Source organism: Aulonocara sp. 'chitande type north' Nkhata Bay, linkage group LG7, assembly GCF_057382095.1.
Source record: "Aulonocara sp. 'chitande type north' Nkhata Bay isolate Kocher_YH1m ecotype deep benthic linkage group LG7, A_spYH_male_GT1.1, whole genome shotgun sequence".
Classification (NCBI taxonomy): Eukaryota; Metazoa; Chordata; class Actinopteri; order Cichliformes; family Cichlidae; genus Aulonocara; species Aulonocara sp. 'chitande type north' Nkhata Bay.
In genome coordinates, this window is record NC_141350.1 from 46,736,934 (window position 1) to 46,759,171 (window position 22,238).

Consider the following 22,238-nt stretch of genomic DNA (forward strand, 5'->3'; position numbering starts at 1 on the left):
GAGACTGTGCACAGAGTGAGTCATCTCGCTTTGGAACCAAAACCACGCCCACATTTCTCCCACAATTCCCTGGTTCCGTAAACAAATATCGGAAGCTAGCTGTTTGAGGTGTCGTGCATACTGTGAATTAAAATCTGACGATAGAGCTAAAGTAGAACCCAGACAGCGCTGTTGGTGTTACTTGCAATTACATTACGTTTAGTAATGCTACTGAGCTAGCTGGCTAGCTTAATAGCATAACTGACGATATTTAAGGTTCCTACTGTTTAAGTACACGTGAATATAAATATATATATATAACAATGTCTGGACCAAATGGAGATCCAAACATCTCTCCGGACGATGGTATTATAAACGACGAAGATGATTTCGGCGAAGAAGGTAAAACAACAAAAGCTTTCATTGTAAGTGATGTTAGCAATCATTAGAGCCGCTGGGCCACTCCAGTGATTGTTAGAACAAACGTTTGTTCTAACAATCACTGGAGTGGCCCAGAGTAACTAGTGTACACTAGTTACTTTTTGGTTAATTTTAATTACGTATGCGGGTATTTGTGGGCGTGATTTGGATTTATGTAAAAGTCCATCCTTAAAACTTTTGTATGAATCAATTGGGTAATTAGCAGCCATGTTCAATAAAATGAAGCAACTGTAAAGATTCATGGGCCAAAGTTCCTCCAAAACAATGTAGGACACTGAGAAGGTCATACAGAAAACAGTGACTTCTGCTTAAGAGGTTTCTAAAAACTGTTGAATCATGGGTTGTGCTTAGTGCTTCACAGACCTGCACAGAGTCAGAAAATTTTCAGAAAAGGTGTCACAGTAACTACACAACATTCACCTTCATGTAAACATCCCTGCCTGACTAAACACCCCCACCAGTGCCTCTTCATGGCGGTTGTGTTGTCAAATAAATATAACTAAAGTGGTTTTCATATTTGCCTCATTTTCAGTTTTCTGTAATAACCTTGGTGATGAATACTGGACTGTTAAATTGCTGGTATGTTATTTTTTATTTAAAAGAAACAAACAAAAGGTAACTGAAGCCAAAAACCGTCAACTTTCATAGCATTATCCTGTCTTTCATTGAAAACAATATAAATTTAATTTATATGATCAAAAACCGTTAAACTCTTTATTCAGTCGTTGCTCTTTAAATTGCCAAACAAAGCAAACTAACCTATGCTGCTCGTCCACAGAGTATTCTGCCATCAACAACATGCTAGATCAGATCAACTCTTACCTCGATGACCTGGAGGAGCGGAACGACGCTCTTAATGGCAAACTGCACGAACTGATGGAGTCAAATCGGCAAGCTCGACTGGAATTCAGAGCCCAGTTGTTGGCCCCCCCAAAGGAGGAGGATGTGGAGGAGCACTGTCCCACAGCAGATGGGGAGTCCTCCTCAACCAGCAAGGAGGACATAAACGAGGATAAAGAAGGCTTGCAAATGAATGACATGAATATTTAGATCAGGAGGTTAAATTAAGGAAAAAGCCGGGATAGAAATATTATGAAAGTTGACTCAACTCCTGAAAGCTGTCATTTGGACTAGTGACCCTTTATCTTCATAGTCGATGCTCACATCAGCAGGCGTGTGCGATAGATTACATCTCCTCTTTTGCAGAGCTCATTCCGGTTTCTCCTTTGGCAATGTGCCGATGTAACTAACCTCAAACAACTTCTCATGCAAGCTGGATGTTACATCAACTTCTTTAATTTCACTGCAGACTTTATAAATCTAAAGCCAGATGTGCCGCTTTGTATTGGGAAGAAAAGGCTCAGGATTATGTGGGAGGTCACAATGCTAAGTCCTAAAGCAAGAAAACGACTAAATATATATATTTTTAAAGTTGGTATTAAAACATGGTCTTTGATAAACAAGGTTCAAACTACAGGATCAACCTTAAATCTTTCCAGATTCTGGACCTAAATATTGTTTTGATACAGATGTCATATCAACAACTTCTCAAGCATTTGAGTCAGTCCTTGTTAAACAGAAAGACTCCACTTCCTCAATTGTTTCATCGCATTATTAGCTTTGCAATTCCTATACCTTCCCAAAAAGTAAATAGGAAGCATTGGACACTCATATGTATTATAATGCTTGTTGTGCATCCTAACTGTAAACGCTGTGCTGTGTTCAGTGTCTGTTAAGTGTTTGCTGTAAAATCAAAAAAACGAAACGTTGGAATTATGAGACATTTTTAATATAAATTAAGATGACTCCCAAACAGAAAACAAACATCCAAAAATACAATAAACTTCCAGCAGTTAGAAAACATCACCAGTTTGTTCATCTCAATTTGTCAGTAGCTGAATAAAAATACAATAAGAAACGTACAGCTTTGTTTGAAGTCATCCTTTACATGCCCTTTTTTGCCTCTCCGTTCTGTTTCGGAGTTTAAAAGCACAGATTAGATCACGTCTCCTTCATTCAGAGAGAATACAACACTAATCATGTGACAGTCGCTGACGTGACTACAAGGGTTGCTACGTGTGTCAGTCAGTCCTCTGTGGTTGATAATAGGTTTCTCTAAAACACAGGGTGAAATGTTTCCAGAGCAGAGCGCTGGTTATGATGAAGGAAGTGGTGCTTCCTGTTTCACCCTCACCTGTGAGTAACACCTCTGGATAATCTACAGGACTCTTTGCTACATTTTAATTGATAGTTTTGTACTATCGCCCAACTGTGTTTCTACTCTTGGTACAGCAACTAAAATAAAACGATGGTAAACTGGAGTCAAATAAGCAGCAACTTAAAACAATGACATTGGGCTGTGAATGCTTTTAAAAAGGATGAGTGGAAAACAATTGTTTTTATCTAAATGTAGCCTGCGCCATCGATTCTGACCTGGAAGCGACAGCATAGCGTTTAAACTGAAAAACAAGATGTAGACAAAGTGCATGCAGCCTTATGCAAACGAGAAGAATCGTCATTTAGATTAAGTGCCTTACTGCTAGAAGAGAAGCCCTTTATTTTTGGCTGCTGGCGGCCTTTTAAAAATACACATACTCTTCACCAGACTATATTTTGACGACAGTGCTTTCAGTGTCAAGGGAACCACTGCTGACTGCCTTGTTATTTTTGTTGCCCAAAACATAATCAGCAACATCAAATTAAACCCCAAATCCCAGCCATTCATAAAAAAAGAAGATAAAATGCTGTGAACCAGGCTGCGATCAGATCCACGATTCAGCTTTTTTTGTTCGCTCAGTCCATGTGCCACTAAGACCTGTTTGTTTTAAAACAAATGTTGACACCTGCTCAAGTATGCATTGTGCTTACATTCTACATTTCACCATGTGCTATGTGTGATTAGCCAGTGTCTCCACTTTACCATCAGTCCAGTCTTTTATACTGGTAGGTTGTACTAACCATCAGTCACCTAGCTAGCCAGAGAATTAGCGCAAAAAAATAAATAAAATAAAGACAGAAAGAGAAAAGCTGGTAATGAGCCATCTAAGACTCCTGATTCTTGAGGACAACAGGGTGGAAAATTAGCACTTTGGCGAACAGTCTTAATTTTAAATGTCACTGGAGGAATTCAGCTTAGGAAGAAAAGAGTAAAAACCAAAACAAAACTATGGATTCGTCTATATCTGCAAATTTGATTGTATATTAAAACTTGCATTTAGCTTTCTTTTTTTTCTTTTTTTTTTGCAACCAAGCAGCATTTCCTAATTCCAAACTACATCCTTCATGTATACAGTAAAAGTTACAATACCCTTTGTTTTTTTTAGTTAGTATGCAAACAACACTATGTGCAGTTTTAATTCAGCACAGCAAATATTAGGTTTTAAAAAATACAATGTCTTAACCAAAGCACAGATTTGGAATGATAGAATAAAGCCAATTAAACCTCAATGGGACCATGGGCCATTATATCCAAAGATATATACATTTTATATATATTTATTTTCCTGTCACCTGTTGAAGCAACAGCCTCTATGAATTTCTGTCGTAGTGCGACTACACAAATAAGCACAATCTGCTTAGTTGCAGTTTTCCAGAGACCAAAGTACGGGAATCAGTTCAAAGAGGGCATCAAATACAAGGATGTTCTCGTTGTTAAAAAAAAGGGGAAAAAAAAAAAGGTCTATTTAGTTGTTCTGATTATACTGATACTAAACACAAATGCTTTAAGTTCAATATCTACTTCATCTTTTTATTTTTGACTAGATGACTTTATAATGTGTAATCTGATAGTGATGGCTGACGCTGGCCCACATTTTCCAACTGAAAGCCAAAATTAAGAGCTTTGCCCGCAATTGTGTTAATTTCTCACCCTGGGAGAGCGATTCACATGAGAAGTCCTGTTCTCTGTGCATTTAATTCCAACTTTCCAGTGCGGTGAGGAGCTCGACCGCCAACTCCTTGGTCTCTGTTCCATGGAAGCACCTCTTTAGTCACATCCTGTCAGTGGTTGTGATTGTACCTGTTTCTTTTCTGTGCACATCATTTCCTCATCGCCTGTTTGCCGCCCTTCCCGACCTGCGTCTGGGTGCTTTCCCCGTCCCAATCTTTTTCCCCTGGGTTGCAGGGGCTTCTCTCTCCTCCAACTCTTCAGTGGCATCCTCTGCAGAGGCTGATGGCTCAGAGTCCATGTCCACACTACTGCTGGCGGGCACCTCAGCAGGGGATGTGTCCATGTTGCTAGTGATGGTTGCTGAGGTGGTAGACAAGTCCTCTGAGGTTGCCTTTCCCTTTTCCTCGCCCTGTATCTGCATTTTAAGTTGGGTGAGCGTGACAACGGGCTGCAAGGATTTAAGGTTCGTCGCTAAATCTGTGTCATCAGAGAGTAGATTTTTATCCGAACAGTCTGAGGCAGTTTCATTTATGTGCATGAGCCCGTCAGCAGGTTGGACAGATTCTCTCGAATCTTCAGCATCTTCACCTTTTCGACTCACCAAGGCTTTGTACCTCTGTGGGGGGAAAAAACCCAGCATAAAAATACTGGATTATGCCTCTAGATATACACTCATGCAGCTTGTTTCCCCGGGAGATTAATGTACACACTGGCCTTTTAAGAGCTCACATATGCCTAGATTAAGGCTGCAGTTATGCAATAAAAAAAAATTCAAAACAACTGAATGCAAATAGTAATGTTGTTATCTTTAAGCTTAAAACTTAAACCGACAAACCTTAAGATTCTCAAAGTGCTGCAATGATTTGCAGTGGCCGTGCAGGGCAGAAGACTCAAAGTTGTAAAACTTGTTGCAAAGCTTGCAGATAAAACCTGCGACTGGAACTAAAAAACTGGACCCTGTGACGAAGGAAATGAGAAACTAAACATCACAAAGATACTAAATATCAGAGAAGAGAAAGCAGGAGTGGAAAAAAAAAACAACACAGGAGTGCCTCTCTCACCATAGACTGTGTCAGGGTCATACTGCTCATCACTGGACACGTCAGTCGCTTCTTTAAGGGAGGACCAGCCGTCCTGCATCAGTGAAATGTGTTACTGCAGAGATTCTCTTAAACCAGTTCTGAACCAAGGGTTGTACATTTGCCAATCATCTCACTGAAGGAAATCACCAATAATAATTTATATGCAGCTCACCTCTCCATCTCCTTGATTACTCAATCCTTTCTCCTCCTCAGTCCCCTCCTCTGTTTCTAATGAAAAACCTTCTGTGCCCAATGAAGCAAGTTTGGCGAAGGCCTCACAATCCGTTTCCTGGAGCTAGAAACGAGAAAACTGAAGTGAGAATTTTACCTCATCTATGTATACAAACTCGATTAGTCTCTATATAGTTATGAATATAAATAGTTGTGAATATAAATGTATTGTATTGTATTTGGCAAAAGAAGCTTTTCTTTACTGGAACACTGGTGATTTTCCTTTGGGGAGGTCAAAACCTCTCTCATGTGTGCCAAAATTTTCTAAATAAAGAAACATCTTTTCCTCTGGGAAAACATTTGTTGATGTGTAAAAGAAAGAACAAAAGGATTTCTTTCCCACCTTCTGTCTGTGCTCCTGGGACTGCAAGTGCTCCAAAAACATCTGGGAGTTCTTGAAGTGTTTCTTGCAGATGGCACAGGAGGACATGTCTGTTTTACTGGCAAGCTGAGGACATGGAGCAGAGCATTTTCAACACTACTCAAAATATTTTCTAATATTTCTTGAACTTTACTTTTGCGCTATGTAGTGAGAAACTGATGTACCTTGTGTTCCTCTGTGCGACGGTGGTCGGCGATGCTACTCGTGAAGTGTGTGAGACAGGTGGCACACCAACGCTTCAAGTCTTTCTTCTCCCTGCAATGAACACAGGACATCCTTTGTAAGGGTCGCCCTCTACGTTCAAACTTAATATGACACACAGGAGGAAGGAGGTGGTCTCTGAAGGGGTTTAATTAAAACGTGCAAATATGCCACACCTTTTAAAGCTGCTATGCTTTTCATAAAGAAATCTGCAAATAACTGACCCATCTTTGTTTGCTCCCTGTAGAGACTCCTGCACCCGAGGCAGCAGGGTGACGAGGCAGGCATTGCTCATGTGTTGGATCTCCATCATCCTCTGCTGGTGGGAAATGCTGTTCATATGACTCCTGAAGTTCTAGCACACAAAGGGAAGAACATTAATGACAAAAGAGTGGAGTTAAAATATTATTATTAATGCTCACCATTAACCTACTTGCTGGTTGTGGCAGGTGGTGCTGCAAAGATAACAGTAGAACTTGCTGGAGCCCTCTGCCACACCCTCCTCCTCTTCATCCTGGCTCTCAGGCAAAGCTACTGGGGCATCTTTGCTCTGTGAAGTTTCCTCTGCTGGTAAATTAGCCTGCCGGTCACCCTCACTAGGCCTGCCAGAGGGGGACGGGGCTGACGAACAGCTATGCAGCTACAAACAAGAACCACGAGTGTTGAACTTTTATGAAAAATGTATAAAAATCAACAAGACTTTAGTTCTTTAGGTACATGAAAAACAATATGTTCTCTATGATCTGAACATCAAAAACAAAAGGCTCCTCTCACCTCACCAACTTTGGTCTCCTCGAGTGCGTCGACAATGTCTGATCCTGTTCGGGAGCCACTTTCTTCCAGAGCGATGCATTCTTGTGATAAAGAGACACCCAATAAGAGTTCACCTCGAAAGACCCCAACAATAACACAGAGTACCGTGTAAAGGTCTTGAATCACCCCTCATTTCTTTATATTTTGGTCAGGAAATGGGTGCAGTATTTTAACTGAAACGTGTACATATAGACATGAAAATGCAGTATATAAGGCAAGAACAGAGTTTGTACAACTCTAATGAGCCTGAAAGTCAATATTTGGTTTGAAAACTTTTATTCTTGAACACAGCCTGAACCCTCTTAGGCAGCTTTCTTGTAATTTCCTTTTTACCTTCAGGGTGGACATCCTCTGTGTTGTTGCTACACTCCGAGGAAAGAGCTTCCGCATCTATGTTTGCCGTAGTGACGGCCTCGGCAGCTCCCTGTTCTGTGGGCTTCTCCAACCTGAAAGACAAGAAAAAAACATTTCTGTTTAGCAAAGTTTCACCATTTTTTTAATGCTATGAATTTCAAATAACTGAGTAAGAAAAAGAACACATTTATAAATTTGTTTTTTGCCTTCTTAAAACTGGTGAGAGGAAAAAACCAAAACCCATTTCTTTCCTTTTTTTGGTCAAATACAAGAAATTACATTTTCCAGAAATAGAGAGTGCAGTTTTCTAATACAGCTAGCAGCAATAAACAGGCTTTCCCCACCATTCTGTCCTCTTTTTCTTCACTGCAGGTTCTTCAAGTTGCTCCTCAGATAGTTGTGTTGGCCCATCCAGTCCTCCCGTAGCACCATCTGTGGGTGAAAAACAAAACCAAAGGGAAAAAGAAAATATTTAACTCTGATATTCTTCAAGTACTTTGTACAAAAAGTTTAAATTCACATGGCATTTAGCTAACACTATAACTCAGCTTCCATCCTAACTAATTACTATGTTTCTGATATGGGTGAATTGCAGCTCTACCTGCTTGAGTCTTGCCATTAGCTCCAGTGGTACTGCTAGCTGCTGCTGGTTGCTCATCTGAGCTCCCTGCTGCCATCTGCTCACTGTCCCGCTTACGATCTGGCTGTCGATTTGCAGCATCCTACTCACAGAGACAAATCACATGAAAACTAGAAAATAATGATCCATCGTAGCCGAAAAACTTTATCTACGCAGTTTTTTTGAGGGATACATTCCTGAAACATTATGTAAATTTGTGCACTGACTCTATAGTGCACCTACTTATTTGTTGAGAATAAATGAAAATCCTGATTCTTATCATTTGTCATACATTCACACTGCTTACAACAAAGATAATTACACTAACACAAATAATCAAAAACATGCCGTACTGTCCAAGCCTGATCACTCGGATGGTAATCTGAGCTCACTCAAAAACCCACACAATGGACAAAGTAACTGCAATAGCGCTGTTATAAATACCGCGGAAGACGAAGAAGAGGAGGCAGAGGATGCTGAGGAGGTGGTGGTGTTGTTGTTGTTGTTGAAGTAGCGGGGATGTGGGTGGAAGGGTCGTGTAGCTGGGAAACCCATGATGGGAGACTTGATAGCCATGCCCATGGGAACCGGCCCGAGCAGGGACGACCTGTTCCCTGCTGTGAAGAACTGCCGAAACTGCTGCCCACCCATCCCAAAGCCCCGCATGTTACCTGCACACAAGTACAACAAGAAAGGAAATTATTATAAGGGCTTGCTTTAAATAAAAAACAATATACATGAAAATGTCATGTGACATCTTCTGCTCTTTGAGATTTCCAGGTATTGCCATTTTTATGCTATTCACTCACACCGTACCCTGCATCTGCTGCATCAGTAAAGCACCCTGCAGCATGGGATTGGGGGCGATGATGGTTGTCTGCGAGGCATGGCTCAGGTTGACCATCCGGGGAGGGGGTGCTGTCTGGGGGGCAACAGGAATGGTTCTAGGAAAGAAATACACACAAGAAAGTAACATGTCTTATTATTTAAAAATTCACATCCTCACTCAAATCTGCAGCTAAAGGCAGAGCGTCTGGGGTAAATGACAAATCCATCAGAGCCATGGAAATGTTTTCCGCCTTCTTAACAACCTGAGAATTTATTTTACATGCATCCATCATACTAAAGCTGGCTTGACAGATTTTGCTGCCACCTTCGCTTATTCTCAGAATAAAGATGAGGAAAGAGAAGAAAATATTGTAGTTTAAGTGAGGATTAAAAACAGAGAAATAAAAAGCTTCCTTCTAAAAAAGGTTGGGACCAAAAAAAAAAAAAAAAAAAAAAAAAAAAAAAAAAAGAATATATATATATATGAACATAATTTGCTTATTGTTTAAAACCCACATCTTATGGATAACTGCAGAAAGACAACATAAATAATGTTGAAAATGAGAAACTATGTTGTTTTTTGAAGAATACGTGCTCTTAGTTTGATGTGTAGTGTAAAAGCCAAGTGCTTGAACATCTCATAATTAATTACATTAAGTAGCAACACGCCTGGATATAAAAATAACATGCCAGAACTTAACCAGTCTTTCATCTACAGTAAACAATATCATTAAAAAATTCTGAGAATCAGCCAAGCAAGATGGAGCACCGTTGCCTCACAGCAAGAAGGTCCTGGTTTTGAATCATGTGGCGACTTGTCCAAGGTGTACCCCTCCTCTCGCCCTATGAGAGCTAGGATAGGCTCCAGCTCTCTCCAGCACCCGAGAATCAAAGACAATTTCCATGTGCAACGGACTAGGCTAAAAACCAGTATTAACGGCCACAATCTTCAGAGTCTGGACTCAAAACAGACGCGATTATGTAGTGGAATCACTGCTTAAGCTCACAAACACTTGTGAAAACCACTGCCGATGAGAAACGTCTGCTGCTGAATTGACCAAATGCAATTTAAAACCTCACAATTTAAAGGGAAAAAAACCCCAAAACAACAACAACAACATATATTTATGAAAAAAGATCCAAAATTATCAATGCCTTCTCTAAGCAGCAGCTGACTTAACAGGAGACAAACAATACCAAACAATCTGCAGCAAGGTTTAGCAGGAAGTGTCTGGATGCTAAGATTGACACACAGAGGCGAATTCTTTATACACATTACTGACATCAAGTTAAATTTAAGCAGATATATACCGGTATATATATTTTAAAGGCTTATTTATATAAGACAGCTTTATCGCCTTTATATGGCTTTCAAATCGGTGCACTGCGTTACAGTGAACAAGTAATTAGATTACCTGTTACCTGTAATGAGATTATAGGCTGGTTGACTGTGGAAGATGCCATAACAAATGTGATGTGATTTTGTGTTATTGGTCTGAGGTCAGAAATCCTGCAGCAAACGTTTTATATAACGCGTAAAAGAGGGATAATAACACATAACCTTTGAGTAATCTAGATAACAATGGAAGGCAGCAGTCAAAATAAACATCAAATACTGTCAGACCACTAATTAAATATCTGAAATGATAAATGTAGCCGTAACAGGTGTTGGGACGGGCAGTTAGCATACAGGTCATCGAGAGGGCCTTACATTATCCCCGGTCTTGAGTTAACAGGCTTACCGGGGTGTCTGGTGGTGATGGGCCACATGGTGTCCGGGAGGCGGCTGCGGCGGGGGAGGCGGAGGCTGCTGCTGCTGGAAAAGTTGCTGTAGTTGCCTCAGTTGCTGGTGAAACTGTTGCTGTTGCTGCTGATGGATGTGCGGATTGAACATCACGGGCTCTGATTTAATCCGTTACGTTGCAACGAGTTGTCAGAGCCGTCAATGTGTGGCACCTCTTAGGACAGAGGATCTCTTGTTGGGAGGAAGAAAAACGTGATTACTTGCTCTGCTATCAGACCAACTATTTGTTGTTAAGGCACACTTAATGACAGTGCGCACCTCCTGTCAGACAACAGGTCGCTCTCATATTTCATTATGACAACTAGCTAGCGTTAGCATAGGAGCTAACAATAATGAACTTTTTGGTTTGCTAAGTTTACTTTCATTTCCGCCACCATTCCGCTTCATACAGATAGCCGCTAGGCTGTCAGAGAAAGCAGAATGGTACGCTAAATATGCCCACAATATCGAGCCTATGTTGATAACTGAAGTGTAGCTACATCTTCCATAAAATGAACGAAGCTAACGCTACATTAGCCATAGCCGCTCAGTCACTGAACCAAACAAGTTAGCTTAGCATAGCATTCAACTAACTCAAAGACAAACCTCTCCTGTAGGGACTGCTTTGTCGTATTTAGCCTCCTACAGCTGCCCCCAGAGACGTAAACCTCGCCGGGTGTTAATTGTCAACGTAAAACCAAACCGAAGAGTTAAACACTCGCTCTTTACAGCAACGGTGCAACTTGCACAAAAACTGAAGCCATAACCTCTGATCAAACCGGTGGACCGTGTCACCCCCTAGTGGCTGCCTGGAGAACTGAAAACGCATGATGGACGTAGAATGACCAGGCTTCGAAATGTCGTTTTTATTACATTTATTTGTTGTTGTTGTTGTTGTTGTTTTGTTTTATACTCTACAGTTATTATTTTATCTATTAGCTAATGCGACATAGTTAATAAAAATAAAGCTTTTTAGAGGTGAACATTAAATAGCAGAATACAACTTAGCACCTGTGGCACTGTTTACATTACTGTATACTGTCATGTTGGTTGTAGCTTGAGCTCGTTATGTTTTTCAATCTAGCTATGTTGCAAATAACCACCGCTGAAAATTAATTTCTATAGGACAGTGTTCGCCTAGTCTTTCACTCTGTTTTTGGCTCTTGTTCTTCTAATATGTGTTTATGCAGTCATGTGTTTGTGTGTTTAATTGTGTAAACATATACTTAATGTGTGATTTTAACCAACCACTGAAGCATTTTGTAACTGTATGTTAAAAAGAGCTGCACAAATAAAGTTGTTGTTATTATTATTATCGTTATATTTAATAAAGTATCAAAAAATAAGGTAATAAAATGTACATTTTCATAATTGAAACTGAGAGCAAATCACAAATTTAAACACAACATAAATATAAAAGGGCATTCAAATTCGCTCTGGTGAGTTAAAAAATATTTATTTTAATATGAAAAATACTCTGTTTTTTGTTTTGTTTTCAAATTGCAAATTATTTATGCGAGAGAAATCTACCAGTGTCACCACCTAGCGGTGGGTGTGGAGTACTGCAGGGATCTCCTGGTAAAATACAAGAGCTCATCCTCCTCCTCCCCCCCTGCGGTGCTTGGAGAGGAGAGTGTTGGAGAGAGTGCTGGCTTGAGATGATCTGACACACCGAAGAGCACCGTAAATGAGGAAGCAGAGCGAGAAGTGAGCCGGTGAGTGCGCGCAGACTAGAACGCCCTCTGAACGCTCTGAGGGGGGTGAGGAGGGGCGCAGAGGAAGATAAAGCCATATATCCGTCCCTGTTCTGTCAAGGAAGCTAGCCCATCATCCTCTCGCAAAGATGGGGAACCGGGGAATGGAGGATTTGATTCCTCTGGTGAACCGCATGCAGGATGCTTTCTCGGCCATTGGGCAAAACGCAAACCTGGACCTGCCGCAGATCGCCGTGGTGGGAGGACAGAGCGCCGGGAAGAGCTCGGTGCTGGAGAACTTCGTCGGGAAGTAAGTAGGCTTTTCCAGGCTGTAGTGGATGCTGGCGCGCCTCTGGTGCACCGCGCAAGAAGGAGCTCTTACATCTAAGTCCCCATCCCCCCCGGCCAGGTTTAAATACACAAAGCCTCCACTTAGACCCGAAAGCTTCAAATTAAACGCGCATTCAACGCACTTTCTGTCGTTTCAAAGCCTCGAGCACACCGTGAGGCAGATTATTTTGTTAGGCCTTCATAAATCCCCAGAGTAGTTTATCTGTTAACTACCTTGTGATGCATTCAAGAACCACATATTCAAGTTACAATGACTTATTATGATCTTGTTATGATCCCCGTGCTTGATATAAGTTTTCAAACGTGCCCGCTTTGTTGTTGAACGACTTCGGTTAAAGGAAAATTTTCATTGTAAATCCACTGACATCTGTGACAAAGGCAGGGTTAGTTTGGAAGCTGACTTCCTGTGCAGCATGCACTGTCACAGCTTGCTTGGTGGAGGTGTTGTTTCTGTAGCAAGGCTCCCATTTTGTTGCCCAAAGGCTATTTAATCCTGAGCAGGGAAGGGTGCAGGATGATGCCCGCTGTGTGTATGTCTCAGTGAAGAGGCTTTGGCTTTAGCCTCGCAAACATGCAAGGCTTTTTCATTCTGCCACAACTGCTGTGCTGATGATACAAAACACAGGAAGGGAACAGAATCTGGAGTATGCAAGGCTGCTGTGTGACCTTGCACGCACACACACACACACACACACACACACACACACACACACACACACACACACACACACACACAGAATGAGAGTCCACCTGAGCTTTGAGCCCTTCCAGCTCAGCTCATCCATCTGTCTGCCCGTGCTTATAATGCTGTAAATGAAGCTTACTGCATGCAGACAGCACTGATGGTGCTTCTATCTGTCAGTCTGCTCCTGCTTTCTTGTATTTCGCTGGATCTGAAGATTTTTTTTAATGGGTTCAAAGATGCGCCCCACACACACACATACACTGTGTGATTCAGCAGTATTTCCTGCTTAAGCAAGGGCATAGTGTATGCAAACTGTGGCTCCGAGCCAGCTCACCCCAACATTCAACAAGGCCTTGGTATTCCAAGACAAAATGCCATCTATCCCACTGGACACAGAGGGAAAGGATCCATCTGTTAGGCATAGCTCTGTAGGTCTACCTAGTTCACCACATGGGCTCTATAATCCCCATCTTAAATGGTAGTAGGTGAGGCTGACCTGCTGTTTACCTGTAAGTGTACTCTACACCGTACCTGCTGTAAAAATAAAGGAATTCATTACAAAAACGTTCTGATGTTTCTGAATAAAGGTGAGAACTTGCAGTTATATATGGAGATTATAGTTGTAACACTAAACTAACAGTACAAAAGCAACCGGTGCTGACACTAGTATACTGCAAAGCATCGACAGCTATTCTACACAACGCAATACAACAAGAAACCGCTGCTGTAGATTATAGTAAGTGCACTGTTTGAATGAACATTTTATTTCTGGCAAATCTACCTGCAAACTTAGCTCAAAATTCAGAATAAAAGTCTGGAATGAAAAGCACATTAAGTTAAAGTGAGCTAAACATTCATATCTGCTACTGGCATCTTATTACTAATGTAACTCCTTGCTTTTGAGCCTTTTTATTCCCAGTAATAGCTATTAAATTGATCTCTTCACCCTCACAATTGGGCCACGCTGTGCTGCACTCACGCATCTGTTGTCATAGAAACAGCTTTGCGCCTTATTATGCTGTTTTACCCAAAGGAGCAATGGTTTAGAAAAATGATGAGATTTTAAACTTTATTACACAAAGGTGGTGGATTTCAATGCCAAGCGGGTGATTTGTAGGAACTGCGGTCTTTGGCGTCTCGTGAAAATTTGTGGCCTGCTGCGTTTTTGGGCTGCCAGCTTTCCTTGTCCAGCTGCAGTGACGTAGCTCAGGCTCTCCCATCCTCCTGATCGTCCTCTGCTTCACCTCCCCCACTGACCCATCGTGTTTTCTGACTAAACACATTTTTTCAATACGCTGCATTTACACGTGCCACAGCTTCTCTTTTTTCTATTTCCCCGTCTCTAATAGTGAATTGTGTTGGTGCCTTGCAGAAAGTCCAGCTTTCATTAAACTGCTTCTATTTCATAATTCTTATGTCAATAAAAACAAACAGGGTGCTATTGATTTTATTCCTGGTTCAAACTGCCGAACCCCACCTCCAATGTGTCTTTTATGGTTATCTCAGACAGCCAATAACAACATACAGAAAACTGCTGCATCAGTTTAATGGCTGTTTACAGCTTGTCTGTTGCTCAGCTGAACTGGATGTCATTTTAGGGGGAAAGTGAGAACAGGAATGAGAGATAGATAAGTGAACAGGTTCATTCGACCCTTGTGATCGTAAACAAACAGCTTTTTCTATGTAGCTGTTAAAGGATTTAGGTTAAAACTAACAACTACACAGTTAAAGAAATGCTTTCAAAAAGGGTTTGAGAGACAGTTTTCCTCACTGGTGGATTAGATTTTGATTTGGTGATGCTACGTGTCTGGTAGGTGTGACAAAGACAGTTAAAACCATTTGAGATATTCTGTCCTAACCTCACAAGAGCACAGGAGCAGTAATCAAACGTACCTGTTAGTCTTTATCGTCTGTCCTTTACTGTTATTGCTCACGGTGCTTCTTACAGTTCAGTGTGTCTCCTCTCAGTTTAAACTCTGATTCCCCAACTCATGAATCTCTAAATTGAAGTTCTACTTGGCAGTGAGGTTAAACTAAAAACATGATCATAACAAACACACTAACGCACCGTGCCAGCACAAATCAAGACGCACAGTCATCACAATGCGTTTGTACTTTGAAGTATTTCTCTTTAATCGCTTCTTTCATCACCAACCATTTTCTTGTCACGACTAAAGTAGATGCAACTGCTTCTTTTTACTTTTCCTCTTTAAACCAATAAATGGGAAACTTATTTCGATATTTCTTTATGGCAACAAACAGTGATGAAACAGATGAAACTGATAGATGCCACTGTAGTTTCATCCAGGCCAGACATCTGAGGGTATTTGATCTGCAGTAAAAAATTGTTTAATGTTTGTCTTTTAATTGACAATAAATGAGCTATCTGGCCTTCTGCAGATTTATTTCTCTCCATGTTGACCCGGCCGAATCGTTGGCTTGCCTGTCTGGCAGTAAACAAGACATGATTATGCATATGAATTTGAGCTCATCCGCTCTTTCTCATTTGTGGCCATTTCCCAGTCAGTAATTAAGGCTCCCACAGGTCTAATTATCTCAGACAAAGCAAGAGAGCTCTACTCGTCTTCGTTGCCAAACACTTGCAGTGCCAGCTGAGTGAGACCTGTTAGTACCCAGTAACCGTGAGGGTGGGGGTAAATCCAGTATTGTTACATGTGTAGCGTAGCATTTATGTTAAAGGAAGAAAAACAGTTCATACACTGAACGTTGGAGGAAAACAGAATGAGGTGATTTAGAAAGTCAAAGAAAAAACAGTCACTAAAATGGAAAAGCAGCAGCTGTGTGCTGCAGATATCTTTCAGTAAAATGAAATTTTCTTACTGAATTCATTGTTAGTCGGATGACTCTGCTGATGGGACAAATCCACATAGGATGGCATAGAAAGCTATTACAGAAAATAACCAGGATGTTCAAGATCAGTATGTTGAGTTTATCAGGAGAGCTCGGTAGTCGCTGTGAATGATGTTTGCAAAGGCTTAGCTGCAAGGTTTGCTCAGTTTCAGCACCACGGACAGCTCTTTGACTGATTCCTCTGGAAAAAGCCAAATGCTGATTTTATCATTGGAAGTGAGGGTTGCTCTTCAGCTCTTCGTGTATTATAGTCATGTCATTATGGAAGATTAAAAGGGGCCAGTCAGTGGATTATAGAAACAATAGCTTTTTTTTTAGCAGAGGATTCATGCTTGTATCGAAACAGGCCAGGAGATGTCCCGCAGTCTTTCTTAGGATTGCGTAAGGGAATAATGAGTCATATGAGTGGTGAGAAAATGGTGATAATAGGAATGTTTGCCTTTCATGCACCGAAGCCCAAAGATTGTTTTATGCTGAGGTGTGTCAGGTGTTTTGTTATCAGTGCAGGCTGTGAGCACTGGAATAGCCCAGTAACATAAAACTCCAACATATGTTTTTTTTTCTCTCCCTGCTGCCATCACTGTTTTAACCCTCTCGAGGCAGGCGTTGCCGATTTGCAAAAGTTAAAAACTAACAACCTGATTACCCCACATACATGTTTTATGAGTTTGTTTTACTCAGAAGTACCACTGCAGGACTTGGTTGTGCATTAGCAACAAAAGAGTTAATTTGAGCCTGAGAGGGTTAGCCCCAGCATAGGGTTTAAGATACATACCTGTTTCCACATGTTACATAACACTGAAAGGGTGTAAAGTGTTCTGATGAGCAGCAGCAGGATATTATCCTGTCACTAGATTAAAGCCTTTACTATGTTCAAATCAAAGCCCAGTGGGAGGTGGTGGGGGGATGTAGAGGCCTAACTTAATTAATTGCTTATGAAGAATAATGTGAGTGAGTCTCATGCCTAAAACGTGAATCGTTTTCTTTGATTCCACTGGATGTGATCAGCAAAGTTAGACTTGTAGAGTTCGTAATAGCGCTAATTAATCAAGTGGTAACATTTTACTTTACTTTCCCCGTAGTGTTAACGTCTTGCATGATTCTGAGTGAAATGGACTAGTAAAGAAAGCAGAGACTTGAGGGATTTGACGGTTGAACAAATATAACAAGCAAGATCTTTCTTCTTGGTTTAAATTGATATCTGCTAATTTTCCATCTATTTACACTCACTGGACACTTTATTAGATAAACCTGTTCAACAGCTTCTTAACACAAAGGTCTAATCAGACAATCACATTGCATTTAGGTGTGTAGACAGGGTTAAGATGACCCGCTGAAGTTTAAACTGAGCATCAAAGTGGGGAAGAAAGGTGATTTGGTGTCAGCTAAAAACATGAAATTGAGGCTACGATTCATATAGGCTTACCAAATTTGGACATCAGAAGACTGGGGAAAACTTTGTCTGATCTAATCAGATTTCTGCTGTAACATTCACATGGTAGGGTCAGAATTTGGTGTTGTAGCATAGATCCACCCTGCCCTTCATCAATGGTTCATGCTGGTGGTGGTGTGATGGTGTAGGGGATATTTTCTAGGAACACCCTGGGGCTCTTAGTAGCCATTGAGCATCATATTAACCCTGCAGGTAGTATTATTGCTGACCATGTCCTTTATGAATGTAGTGCATGACATGATTTACATCATGGATGTGCAGCTGACAAATCTGCAGCAACCGTGAGATGCTATCATGTCAATATGGACCTAAATCTCTGAGGAATGTTTCCAGAGAGTCGCTGAATCTCTGCCATGAAGAATGACGGCAGTTCTGAAGTAAAATTGGGGTCCAGCACAGTACTAGCTAGGTAAAATAAACTCTATTCAGACATTGGTAAATAAAGAAGCAACACAAGACTTTCGGAATAATTTTTTTCATTAGTTACAACTTTACATGACATGTTTTTTATTAACTGATTAATTGTTTGGTCAAAATGTCTTATTTTGTTTGATAAATCTTCCAGATAAAGCAAATAAAAGTGGGAAATCCTCACAGATGAGAAGCTGGAAACAGATAGTGTTTAGTAAATTCAAACTGAAACAATACCTCAGCTCCATTTAGTACCAAATAAAAAAATGTTGTTTCAAGGAAACTTCTAAGGAAATCATGAGGCATTTATGGGACTTAAATGCAGTAATTAAATATGCCTTAAAGAGCGAGTTAAAGTGTAGAAACAGTAGAAAGTGTGGGCATAGTAGGAGCGGTGAAGCAGTTGGAGAGAGACAGAGAGAAGAGAGGACATCATTCGTTCTGATACTGCTACAGAGGATTACCACTAATCTCTGTTTGGGCCGGAGCTCGCCTCCAACACATTCTCCCATTGGCTCCGGTCTAATCTCGATGCCCACATATCCAACAAACGCCCTTTCATTGGCTCCACCTTCCAGTGTGGTTTATGGGAATATGTGTGCACGTGTGCGTCCATTATTCACCAGTAAAAACAGTGTCCTTCTGCCAAAACACAAACGCTGCCGGGAGGGAAAATTGCCTGTTTGTGCTGGTGCACCGCTGTCAGGACTCCTAATGCTGCACGCATTAGAACGGGATTAGATGAGGCTCAGTGTCTGACTGTGTCTGGGAATCGGAAGTGAGGTGACGCACTTGCTGAGAGCAACAGAGCTGCATACTGAGCTGGAGTTGTGGGGAATATTACAGTGTCTTATAGAGAGTATCTAAAACATATACAAGGCATACCCATCCTGGGTGAATACCAAATACTCCATCCTGGGGGCTGTAGTTGTTGACGTACTGTTTAATTATTATGTAAGATTTCTTTAAAGTGGAGCTCTTTGTACTGATTAAAACAGTCAGGTCTACACGAGGGAATAAGACAGTCTGTGTGCATGTGTGCACTCGTCCTGGCATTTATTTGTACACCACTGAGAGGGTAGACTTTATTACAAAAAGCAGTGAGTCACTACTCCACAGCAGCTGGCGCTTACTAGCTGCGTAGGCGTGTTTTTGTGTGTTTGTGCACAACATCAAGTGATGGAGGCTTAGCCCGAGTGCCTCCAAAAGTCAAATCTATCAGGTTCTTTTCTTTGAGTGTTTTGGAACCTAAAAATACATCAGTTTGTTTAATCTGCTTTGAGTTGCTGCAGCTGCAGGAGACACACATGCTTCACACATGCTCAAGCACCTTCCTCCTCTTTTCACTGTGCTCACAACTGATTAGTTTTGATGGTTTTATGGTATCCTGCGATATATACACAGTATATCTACATAGAGACTGAGGGAAATGCAGATTTAGAACTGCTGCAGAGCACTACATACTGGGGGCTAATTTTGTGTTTTTCATAAAGTCACTTGACGAAACAATTAAGGGTGAGTGCCATATGGCCATATGCATCCAACACGACACATTAGTTTCATATACAGTCATTTAATAAGAAAGCACGGCTTCTTTCAAGTCCAATGTTTTGGTCATAATAAAAACCATCTGATGAATAAAAATACTGACATATTATTTAATTCTTTGTTTATTCGTTCATTTAAAAAGGTAAACAGCAGCTAGGTGCTGATAATTAAATGTACATGATTAGCAGCCGTTGCTGCCCATCAGTCTCGGAATGGTTAAAAGGCTATTTCCAAACAAATTTATGTCCATCATTCTACAGCAAGAAGGATTATTCAAATGGAAAACATTCAAGACAGCTGTCAGTCCTTCCAGGAGTGGATGTCCTCCAAGGTCAGCGTGAAACTGTAAACTCCCTAACAGCGACTTCTCAGGATCTTCAGGCCTCAGTTTGCATGTTAAATCTTAAAGTACATAAAAGTACAATTAGAAAAAAGTGAACAAGTTTTGTTTGGAAGGAAGGAAAAATCCTCTTATCTTTAAGAAGAACATGGCTGCACAGCTTAGATTTGCAACGTTGCATCTGAAAAATCCACAAGACTCCTATGAGGGGAGATGTTTGGTCATAATGCAGAGCTTTGGAGTTGTAATGCACAGTACTGTGTTTGGCAAAAAGCAAACACAGCACATCAGCACAACCACTTCATACAAGCTGTCAAACACAGTGGAGACATGATGATGATGATGATCACAGGACCCGGTCACCTTGCAGTCACTGGATTGACCATGAACTCCTGGCTTTACAAAAGTATTTTAGGGTCAGATGTGAGGCCGTCTGTCTGAGAGCTAAAGCTACGCTGAACTTGGGTGATGAAACTGGACGATGATCCCAAGCAAGCAAGAAAATCTCCAACAGAATGGCTAAAAAAAGAGAAAAGAATCAAGTATTTGCAATGGCCAAACTTCCTGCACAACAATGTGAGAGATTGATAAAGTGATAAAGAAACGATGGTTCTGCAAGCTTTTGAATCATTGTGTTTATGTAGTTTTTCACAGGAATGCTTCTTTGTTTTGGCTTGGATTCTGTTAACTAGATAATGACACAGTGTTTTTATTGCATGTTGTTGTTCAGTTCAGGTTCTATTGAAGTAATCTCAGAACCTGCTAAGGACCGGGTGATTTTCTTATTATGTCCTGATACAAGAAACCTTAGAGTCGAATGAGGGTGTACTTTCTTTCTTTACATGATTGTAAGGGTGTATGTCTTCCTGCTGCCTACTGCTCACACGGATTGTTCGACAGGTCCATTCATCAATCTATGCAAATGAAGAATATTACCAATAATGTATTTCCCAGATACAATGGTTAGGACTCAAAGTGCTCAGTGCACTTACACTGTGCGTGAGTGCTTGCAGAAGATATTTAATGTACCTAAATACAGACAGCGTGTTTCTCTGTACGTCTCTTTGTGTCGTTAAAACAAATCATCTCGTGTCAGCTTTGTTTGTTCATTTTTCTTTTTTTTTAAAGTGTGCTGTGGTGATTATTTCAGAACATCTGGCACTCACACAACCATGACTGTTTCCAGTCCCTCACCTCACTGTGGGGGATGTATCTGAGGAGGGTTGGGGGTGGGTGGAGCTGGCATCCTGTCTGAAGAAGACATTAGGTGATGAGCAATTAAGAAATGAGGATGTCGATGGTGTTTTCAGGGATATGACCGTTTCCTTGGCAATGCAGAGGAAATATGGGTGTTTGGGAGTGGAGCGAGAGGAAGACCCGCAGTCAAGACCATCTGTCTGCTGGGCAGGTAGAAGAAAGGACAGACACACAAACAGTGGATGATGAGAGATCTGGTTTGCTTTGTTCTACAGGCACCAACAGAAGAGCGCTGGCTCTGAAACAGCGCTCAGAATAAAGCGCTCTGCTGCTGCTGGGTTCAGAGTAGCAGCTGTTGCTAATTAGCAAACAGATTTCACACGTCTTTGTTGATAGTCGTTGATAGTCAAAGCTTGCTGATCGTGGTCTAAGAGATGTGCTGGATTAATATCTGCACAACTCAGCAACCTGCAGTTTTAGGATTTATGAGATTATATCACACGGTTCAGTCTTTCAGAAAGGGACACTTTCTTCAAGTTAGAAATCCTGTATTATCTGGGGTTTTTTTAGTTTTTGGATGAATTTGAGAGTATCTTACTACCAATTTCTTGCTTGTTCTCTTATAGTATTATGCTGTTGTGCTTCTTGGCCAGTTCCACGTCATAAGAAGAGAACAAGAAGAACAATTAACAGGGAAATGTTCATTATTGAGCTTAAAGGTGCTGGTAGGCAGATACTTACAGCAGTTTAAGCACAGACAGATCAGACTAATGATATCTCAGTGTAACATCCTTATGTGCTTTTTGACAGACTTCCCACTGTGCTCACCAACTTTCACATCAGATCGGTGAATTCGTCAGAGAACACAGCTCAGACCTGATTAACTCTCATCTCATGACTCCGAGCTGCCTCAGGCTTTGCCTCAGGTTCAAACAGAGACCTCATCTATTTCTTATGAATGTTACATTCAGTTTCCCAGTGTTGAGCTCTCTCATCAGATACTGAACAGTTTGTCTTTGCATTGTGCAAATTGAAAACGTTTTGTAGCTTGATTGCATTTGTGTCATTAAGCTGAGGTGACTGCAA

General features: G+C 41.0%; 3 protein-coding genes across 22 annotated transcripts in view; 2 read left to right on the forward strand and 1 right to left on the reverse strand.

Moving 5' to 3' along the window:
• The first annotated feature begins 59 nt into the window (after positions 1-59).
• Positions 60-2,353, forward strand: bbln (bublin coiled coil protein). Its single transcript, XM_086300827.1, has 2 exons — positions 60-381; positions 1,199-2,353. The coding sequence occupies exons 1-2, from the start codon at positions 303-305 to the stop codon at positions 1,468-1,470; spliced, it is 351 nt and encodes a 116-aa protein (XP_086156953.1). The 5' UTR covers positions 60-302; the 3' UTR covers positions 1,471-2,353.
• Positions 2,188-11,414, reverse strand: ciz1a (cdkn1a interacting zinc finger protein 1a). The gene is made up of 16 exons (XM_086300825.1): positions 11,209-11,414; positions 10,562-10,794; positions 8,808-8,935; positions 8,436-8,662; positions 7,974-8,094; positions 7,717-7,804; positions 7,352-7,464; positions 6,980-7,059; positions 6,639-6,845; positions 6,430-6,560; positions 6,169-6,259; positions 5,966-6,070; positions 5,564-5,686; positions 5,371-5,443; positions 5,145-5,266; positions 2,188-4,925 (listed from the first exon to the last, which is right to left on the reverse strand). The coding sequence occupies exons 2-16, from the start codon at positions 10,711-10,713 to the stop codon at positions 4,467-4,469; spliced, it is 2,220 nt and encodes a 739-aa protein (XP_086156951.1). The 5' UTR covers positions 10,714-10,794; positions 11,209-11,414; the 3' UTR covers positions 2,188-4,466.
• A 789-nt stretch (positions 11,415-12,203) lies between these two features.
• Positions 12,204-22,238, forward strand: part of dnm1a (dynamin 1a) — a 49,701-nt gene continuing 39,666 nt past the window's right edge. For 16 of the 20 annotated variants that reach the window (XR_015130402.1, XR_015130400.1, XR_015130401.1 and 13 more), the window contains exon 1: positions 12,205-12,606. Coding sequence is in view for 17 of the 20 variants with exons in the window: in XM_086300844.1 (XP_086156970.1) it covers positions 12,446-12,606 (161 nt within the window). In the remaining 3 variants the exon portion in view is untranslated. Of the gene's footprint in view, positions 12,607-22,238 lie in introns of all 20 variants that reach the window. The other 4 variants (XM_086300837.1, XM_086300853.1, XM_086300851.1 and 1 more) reach the window with 1 other exon arrangement.

Coding starts and splice junctions, on each gene's coding strand:
- ciz1a (XM_086300825.1), bottom strand. CDS start 10,713: ATGTTCAATCCGCACATCCATCAGCAGCAACAGCAACAGTTTCACCAG. Junction 8,095..8,435: donor CCTCTTCTTCGTCTTCCGCG/GTATTTATAACA, acceptor CTCTGTGAGTAG/GATGCTGCAAATCGACAGCC. Junction 6,071..6,168: donor GTCGCACAGAGGAACACAAG/GTACATCAGTTT, acceptor CCATGTCCTCAG/CTTGCCAGTAAAACAGACAT.
- bbln (XM_086300827.1), top strand. CDS start 303: ATGTCTGGACCAAATGGAGATCCAAACATCTCTCCGGACGATGGTATT. Junction 382..1,198: donor AGATGATTTCGGCGAAGAAG/GTAAAACAACAA, acceptor GCTCGTCCACAG/AGTATTCTGCCATCAACAAC.